A 9055-nucleotide genomic window follows, 5' to 3' on the forward strand; every position below is an offset into this window, starting at 1 on the left:
CAGGACTGAAATATCACGCAGGATGCGAGCCCGACAGGGACTAGGTTGAACTCTGGCTTTCTACTAACAGGGCGTTTTCTCTTTTAAGTTCCTCTGACATCTATATCTAGGTTACCCAGTTCTACACTGGCATGTCCTAGATCAATATGGAAATCAGTAAAAAGGAGGATCTACTTTTGACAACGTATACCCTGAAGAAGGTCTTCCTGACTGAAACGTGCGTTCTCTCAGTCTGTTCAACAAAGCAAAAAGTGAAGATACAGTGTGTGTGGAGAGAGAGAGAGAGAGAGAGAGAGAGGAGCCATAGTGTTTCCATAATGAGAAGGAGGTGACAGGAAGTGATTAGACTTTTATGGACTTTTTACATAAAAAAAAACTGCAGGACAAATAGAATTCATTCTTACACATGAAATAACATCAAAACTTCTTCACAGGATTTTTTTAGCTTGTTGTTTATTGAAAGTCATGAAACAAATCCCTTAAATCTGACAATTTTGTATAGTGTGCTGTAGCTACAGTAACAACTTCAATGACATTCAACTCTGACATAATTTTCTGCAAATATTTTGTTACAGAAAGTATCTGCAATGCTATCTGTTTTGCAGCTAGCACAGATTAAAAGTTTCACTTGAACAAAACAAAATCAACACTTTGTGATCATACTTGTAAGCTATATTGCTTTTACACTGCATTTTATTGCTGTACTTTCTCTATTTTCTTCATAACATAACAATCATAACATAACAACAAGTCTATCTGTTCCTGAGATATGACGGATTATGTAATTTTGACACGAAAGTGAATAATCTCTTTGGGGCAACCTACTGATCATGAAAGTCTGACCAGTTCTTGAGTCTAACAGTAATTAATCTGGGCAGGGTAGGCTAATAACATATATTTGATACATTTGATCTCATCACTTATAGTGAGACTTTTACTTCTTCAGACAGCCAAGAAAACTGTATATACTGTATATATACAAAAGCAATAGTTCACATTTTACTTCTGTGTACATTCATTAGGATGGTTGGCATAACAAATAACATAAAATAAGTAAGCAACTTTGAAGACTGGAAAATGCATTTCACCCACTTACAAGTAAAACAAAGATAGCTCATATCCTATTCCAACTACATTTGTTCTGGCAAGCTGGACCATACTTACTAGAAATGCATTTTTCAGTCTTGGACATTTTGTATGCTATAACAATTCATCTGTCAAGAAATTAAATTTCCCAGAGACCTTAATGTGAAGTTATTGGGCTGCAATAGCAGATTTCTTAAAGTGACACCTACTCCTCTTGCATAGTCATTGTCATCCACAGATTTTACACAGCACATTGCATTGTGACACATTATGAGCTTGTAGATCGGTATATCAAGCCCTTAACCGTCAAGCAACTGTACACAAGATGGACTTGTGTACAGTGTACAGTGTTTTACGGTGGAAGTTCAAAGGAGTACTTAATTTAACTACCAAGATACATAACTGCATCAAACAATATTACTGAGATAATCCAAGCACTCCTTGGATTTGTATTTTATTGTATAAAAAAATAAAGAAAAAATAGGTTTAAAATGTTTAAGGTCAGCATAACTTGAAGATTTGATAATTCATATAAAAAGAGTATTACATCAATATGTACATACAGCAATATGTGTTCCATTTAAATAAACAGCTTAATGAGCAGTGGCAGTAGACAGCATAAAAAAATAAAATAAAAAGATGGCTCTTTACATCCCTGTAATCCTTCAGTTGTGTGTGCTATAGTGCTACACGTATGCTAACACTGTGATCAAACTAAAATATTTTATCTAGGAAAATATACATAGGCTACATTTTATGTATATTTGTATTTATACGTCAGGAAAATGTGACCATGATCAGAGGAAAACAATACTCGAGGGGCAGGCACAGCGAGCAGGGCGGGTTTGGGTTGTATTTTTTGTCTATCAAAAAACAACAAAAGAAGAAAAACGTGAAAAATAATTACACCCATGGCCTCTCCTGCCTTCTGTAGGTTTATCTAGTGTTAATACCATTGCTTACAATCAGAGATGTTTTGTTTTCTATAATAGGCCTATATAATGTTGCTAACATTATGCTGTAGCTACAGTAGTTAGCTTTGCTCGCTAACTGGCCCTTGTTTCCTCTTTCTGTGCAGAATGGAATTCCGTTGTAATCTAGCGTCCTGTATAGACGAAATCTGTGGAAAGAGAGAGAGGAGCGATTTTTTTTTACCCCTCTACTTGAAGCTTCAGTTGCCTGCTCGAGCTAAAATAATTGAAACCATTTGTCATAGAGCAAATGGAAACAGCGCTATTTATGAGTGTGTGTGTGTGTGTGTGTGTGTGTGTGTGTGTGTGTGTGTGTGCTCCTACGTGTGTGTGTGTGTGTGTGTGTGTGTGTGTGTGTGTGTGTGTGTGTGTGTGTGCCTACCACGGCAGTATTCAGGGTTGAAGTTCTCATAGATGGGGTAGAGAGGGTTTTCCTGGTCATTGCGATGTTTCCTGGCTCTCAGTACATCTCTCAGACACTGGTGGAGGTAGCAATACTGGCACTGCAATCACAACACATACTCAGTTACACACAAGTATAGGGGATGAGTTTAACCCATTAAGACCTGAGGTCTTAATGGGTTACCCTCTAAATACCCTCTAAATCAGTAGTTCTCACACTTTCAAGATTAAAAAATCAAAAATAGCAGATGTACAAGATCGTACCTCCGTCTGAACCATGTGTGAGCGGTGAAGGCGCAGGTCAAACACAGAGCCGTACAGATCGATGGTTCCTCTGGAGTCCAGCTCTTGCAGAGCCCTGTCCAGCACTATAAATGTCCCTGTACGACCCACTCCAGCACTGCAACACGCGCACACACAGTACATCACAAAAAAGAAAGATATATCCCATAAGGCGTTTCATATTCACATACTCACACCTACTGTCATCATCACAATCACACACACACGCACGCACACGCACACACACACACACACACACACACACACACACACACACACACACACACACACACACACACACACACACACACACACACACACACACACACACACACACACACACTCCAATGCTTGTGAACACCCACTTAAAACTCTCCTATCCCTTACCTGCAGTGCACGACAGTGGCTCCAGTTGAAGGCGAGCGGTCTACGTAGTCTCTGACTGTTCTGACAAACTGGATCAGTGACTGGGTGGTCTCTGGAACTCCATGATCCGGCCATACAGTGTAGTGGAAATGACGGACCACCCGCGGGTAAGTGGACCCATTCTCCTGTTAGGATTGAATCAGTACACTCAGACATCATAGGTGCAGTTTGGGTGGGTTCAGGGAGTTCACTGAAACACCTAGCGCAGTGATTCTCAACATGTTTCATTCCAAGCACCCCCCGTTTGATATGCATTGGGCCACAGATCCCCATTTGATATAAATTCTATCTCCGGGACCCCAATGTACACTGTAATATTCTCAGTGTTAATTTAGATCTGAGAGTGTACAAAATGAAAACAAAATGGACCCGTTACAGTTTATAGTATATTTGGTACCATTTTTACTCTCAGAGTTACATGTCCATCTGGTTCTTAGTATAAATCATGTTGGAGAGTGGGGACCCCCTGGAAACCTCAGGAACTTGACTCAATTTGGTAGTGGACATTCAGCTGTCAATGGCATTGGTAAAGGAAACAAGAGAAGAGAATGATATATATAAAATATATTGAGATATTGTGTCCATGACGTTGTTCACACATTCGCGAGCGGCAACGTGTCAGATACGCTGGGGGAGGCGGGGGGAAGCGGTCATTTCAATTCATTTCCTGGAAGTCACATGGTTTACAAGCGGCCGACGTGCCGCGAGGAAGGAGAGGAGGGATGGGCTGCGACACGTCGGACACTTGAAAACCACTTGACTTCCATAGGAAATTAATTGAAACGGCAGTGGCCCCCCGTCTCCCCCATGGCACGTTGCCGCTTGTGAATGTGTGAGGGAGGCCAGAGAGAGAGTGTCTCAGCACACTGAAGGAGAGAGAGACAGCTAAGCAATCAACTATCATTAAACAACTCTCATACTCCAAATGAGCATTTCACTCCTGGTTACGTACACAGGTAGGACCAGGCAGGCAGCCAGACTTTCTTATTTAATTCCATTGCATTCATCCTGTACTCTGTACGTCGTCTGTAGTAATTGATGCATGTAAAATCCCAAATTTTATTTCATATTTCTGTGAACCGCAAACTAACAGTTTAAACTGCACTTATGTCAGACATGCAGTGTGATTGATGATGTGTTCCAACCATGCCATTCATTACAGAAGGCTGCAGCACAGCACTGGGGGCCTTCACTAGTTGCCACTGTACTGTGTATCAATTGCTGTGGCAACAAGGGATCCAGTTAATCATTTTTCTTAATTTCTCCTGTTAACTTCTAATGATTATGCTCACGCTGTATGCTTCGCACACATGTGGCTAATCGTACCCTTGAGGACATGCTTAACAGTACTGGCTACAGTATCACTGGTTTATCCATGACCACAGTAATTGTAAGTGTCAATGTCAAATTCCTCTCAGTGTTATGTCCCACTTGCCTATGCTGTTTCACTTCATAATATGTCACAATGTGGAAGTGATATACTCTTGAACTGCCATTTCATGTGGACTTAAATCACTTTCAACCTGGCAACATTTATAGGCAACATTTTCGCAAAGTTTCTCTTGAGCCTGTAGATTGTTTTGCTATTCGTCGCACAACATAGTATATATGTGGCTTAAGGGGTTAAACATGAGTTCAACAGACATGCAAGATAAGTCAGAAAAGTGGTTTTAATGTACTTCTATTCTCTCATTGGAGGAAGGCGTCTGTACTCACACAAGTCATTCAGTGAGTCAGTGAGTCTTACCGAGGTGATTTTGAACTCTCTGATGGTCCACTCTGGCAGAACAGACTCTGACACCATCTGAATGACCAGGTCACCGTAGTACAGGGGGTCTCTGTCAGATGGCCAGTACTGATCACACTTCACCTACAAAACACCACACACACACACACACACACACACACACACACACACACACACACACACACACACACACACACACACACACACACACACACACACACACACACACACACACACAGTGGCCCTCATTTATCAACGCGGTGTAGCCCGAATAATGAGCGTACGGCGAAATCTCCGCACCTTTCGGCATTTATCAATATATCCTGACGTGGGCTTCATCCTACTTTACGCTGAGATCTCACGTCTGGTCGAGACCAGTTGTTGACGTTGGCTGCGCCCGTTTATTCCATTCTAGACCTGCAGAGCAGCATTGTCTGACGGTCTGACAGGCATCTGGACACATACTGTATATCCACTCCAAAATGTATATCTACACTAATAAATAATCCCTGTGAAAATATAACATTTTATAAAGTAATTTAAACAAACTGCTTTAACAGTCATTCGGTTGCATTGGCTATTTTAAAATAGCAGATCTGCAAGCTCACAACGCGACGCCTTGTGAGCTTGTAGATCTGCTATTTTCAGCGCAGCAGCGCAGCAGTGCTTCTGCGAGAGAATTTTCGGGAACCCCGACCATCTTTTCACTGACAGTGAGGTCTACAAACTTACAGTAGCTTGTCCTATGTTATGGAGTTATGTCATAGAGAGTTATGTAGGCTACACAACCTGGCTGGGTTAAGGATATAAACCCGACGCTCCAAAATATTAACGTGGCGGCACGGAATCACTGCATTCCGCCCGAGTCTCATGTACCGCTACGCTACGGACACGGACATGAAAGACAAAGTTGGGCGGGCGCGTGTGTGTGTGTGTGTGTGTGTGTGTGTGTGTGTGTGTGTGTGTGTGTGTGTGTGTGTGTGTGTGTGTGTGTGAGAGAGAGAGCGAGAGAGAGCGAGAGAGAGAGGCGTGTGCGTGTGCGTGTGCGGCGAGGCCAGCGGGGGAAACTGTTTCTTATTGGCTTTTCATGTCTTTGGTCGTATTCTGGTTCGTCTTCATGTCGTAAAATCGCGGCGTTTTGAGAATATTTAAGGGCGTGTTATTTAAATGACGCTCGGTTTCAGCCGTCACATTTATCAACGCTGGGACCAAGTGTACGCTCGGATCAGCTGTGTAGGATGCGTTGATAAATGTGACTTCGACGTTGGTGTACGGCCGAATATATGGAAAAATATACGCCGGTTTATACGCTGCGTTGATAAATGAGGGCCAGTGAGTCTGCAGTTCTGACTGCAGTGTGGAATTTATTCCATAGTTTGGGAGCAGAGAGAAGAGAGATATGTGGCACATTGGCCAACGTGTTTTAGGGAAGGCTCGGACAGCATTCCTGTGTTAGCTGATCAAAGTGAGTGGGTCCCTTCCATACACAAAGCGAGAGATTCTTGTACCCCCCCCTCCCCATACCCCCAGCAAAAACAAAACAAAAACCTCTTTCTCACCCTGCCCTTCTCCACACACTGTGTCACCATGACGATGTTATAAACGCTGTGCTCCCACACCATCCTCCAGAAGTCATCCTTGGTGCCCGGTAGAGGACCCTGGGTAGCTATGTACTCCCTACGGAAATTATTACCCTGAAAAGAACAAACAAACAAACAAACAAACAAACAAACAAACAAACAAAGCAGATACATGGAACACTTGGTTCAAGAACACTTGTAATATGTGCACATAAAACATTTTGTTTTCGAATGTGTGTGCGTGTGTGCAATTGCACTTACAGGTATGTAGCTAGCGTTGATGTAGTCAGAGCAGGGGTCATCCTCCAAGTATGACAGCTTAACCCTGGTAGAGTCGTCTAGAATGACAAAACATTCTTAATATCAGATCATTCTTAATGTCAGAGAAAGCAGGTCCTGATCATAATGATTGATTTTTCATGTATTTGTAAATAGTTTTGGCCCTTTAACAAAGCATTATCAATTGGAAGGAGATCTCTGCATGTTATCATCATACTTGAGTGTGATAGTGCTTGGTGATAATTTTTGTCTAAAACTATATATACATACATATGTGTATGTATGTATGTTACAGTATGATTGGAAAACAAATCAGATTGAAAAAGGAGTGCTCGTTTTCTTTTGAGTTCACCTCCCATGCTCCCCCGCAAAAAAAGGACTGGCGTCTCGGAGGTACTGAGACGATGGATATGGGGGACGATGATTTACGATTCTGTCCCTATCGGAACATAACTCGGACGGCGCTAAGTTGCCTGAAGGTGACTTCGTAACACTCGGCACGGTGACTCGCTCGCCTAAGCTCGCTCGGCGGTGCCTCTCGTGGCTCAAGTCATTGTTTAGGTAAACATTTTTCCTACAATGACATGGCGCTAGATTCAAAGTGGTTAATAGGATTTCTATCCTGCTGTAAAAAGAGTCTCTATAATCTTTACATAAAATGATTTTATTTATATTTTATGTGTAGGTGTTTTGAAATCTCATGTGCCAGTGTGAGTGTGTGTGCCAGTGTGTGTGTGTGTGTGTGTGTGTGTGTGTGTGTGTGTGTGTGTGTGTGTGTGTGTGTGTGTGTGTGTGTGAGTGTGTGTGCGCGCGCGTGCGTGCGTGCGTGCGTGCGTGCGTGTACTGCTTAATTAGAACAGCAATGTCAAAGCTCAGACCTGCGTTAAAAATCCAATTTTCTGTTCTTGCAGTAAAACATTACGAGATTGTCACATTGCCACGAGTATCCGTGCGCGTGTACACACAGAAAAATGGACCGTCACACAAATATACACAAAGAAAGTTTTGCACAAACGCGCACGCACGCGCGCACACACACACGCACACACACACACACACACACACACACACACACACACACACACACACACACACACACACACTTGTCACCTGCTCCATCTATCTAAAAAAAAAAAAACAGAAACATAATGAACTTTTCACACTCCAGTCGTCACATGACGCAGATGGCTGTCGTCCACTGACACCCTGGGGTGCTACGTCACGCTGGTAACAAACATGCACACAACACAATCACATCTGGGTGACATTTCACACATATTATGATTCTCTTATCACACACTGTCTGTCGGTCTCTTTTGATCTCTCTCTCTCTTTCACACACACACACACACACACACACACACACACACACACACACACACACACACACACACACACACACACACACACACACACACACACACACACACACACACACACACACACACACACACAACCATTTTCTGCGTGGCATCATCCACCAATCACACATGTCATTTATCGGTCGGTTTCCATGGGAACTGGCTCTACTGTATCTCGTTAATTAAAACACTAATAGCATCAAGACGTTAATGAGGCAGGTAGATGATTTTTCAGACCTAATGTGTCCGGACTTGATGACAGCAAGTCGTCACACACCCAGGCACGAACCCATGCACGCACACACACATGCACGGGGCAGGACCTACATGGTAGTATGTTGTTGTATCGGTTCTTGCCACGGTTCTCTGGCAGACGAGCAGCGTCCATGGCCTGGTTGCGACCCACATCCTTCAGATCCTACAGAGACAGATGGGGTGATTAGACTGATGCCATGTCCATGGAGAAGGAGAGAGAGACAGGGGCAGAGGCTTTGAGAGAGCGCCAGCGAGACAGAGAGAATGTCAGGTGGATAATAATTATTTGTTTCTTTCTTTCTTTCTTTCTTTCTGTGAAGAACTGTGTAACCCTTGCTGAGAAAAGTGCTAAATATACTATATAAAGTGTACTATTATTATTGTTATTATTATCATATCAATTCTTTTGGATATATGACATTTGAAATCAACCGCTTTTATTGCACAGTGATGGTATTGTATTTTCTGTAGTGTATTATTACCTCAAATTCTTCTGACAGTAGATAGTTGGAGTCACCCTGAAGCTTATTGAGGTGGGATTCATAGTGACAGGCTTTGATGGGGCTGGACACACGGGTAGCAAAACAATACAAACAAGCAGATTGAGACAAACAGACAGACAGACAGGCATATTTGAACAGATGGACAGAAAGAAAGACAAACAAC

The 9055-nt window shown here is 42.6% G+C and overlaps 1 protein-coding gene across 1 annotated transcript in view; it reads right to left on the reverse strand.

Annotated features, from left to right (window-relative positions):
* Nucleotides 1–360: 360 nt before the first annotated feature.
* Nucleotides 361–9055, reverse strand: part of LOC311039687 (receptor-type tyrosine-protein phosphatase beta-like) — a 55415-nt gene continuing 46720 nt past the window's right edge. The window contains exons 32-40 of the mRNA XM_084049642.1: nucleotides 8872–8953; nucleotides 8462–8552; nucleotides 6756–6832; nucleotides 6474–6608; nucleotides 4915–5037; nucleotides 3129–3292; nucleotides 2724–2859; nucleotides 2440–2560; nucleotides 361–2206 (exon numbers count right to left, since the gene is read on the reverse strand). Coding sequence (XP_083905768.1) covers nucleotides 2184–2206; nucleotides 2440–2560; nucleotides 2724–2859; nucleotides 3129–3292; nucleotides 4915–5037; nucleotides 6474–6608; nucleotides 6756–6832; nucleotides 8462–8552; nucleotides 8872–8953 — 952 coding nt within the window. The 3' untranslated portion in view covers nucleotides 361–2183. The remainder of the gene's footprint in view (nucleotides 2207–2439; nucleotides 2561–2723; nucleotides 2860–3128; nucleotides 3293–4914; nucleotides 5038–6473; nucleotides 6609–6755; nucleotides 6833–8461; nucleotides 8553–8871; nucleotides 8954–9055) is intronic.

This window comes from Gymnoscopelus microlampas, assembly GCF_963454915.1.
Source record: "Gymnoscopelus microlampas genome assembly, chromosome: 23".
Classification (NCBI taxonomy): Eukaryota; Metazoa; Chordata; class Actinopteri; order Myctophiformes; family Myctophidae; genus Gymnoscopelus; species Gymnoscopelus microlampas.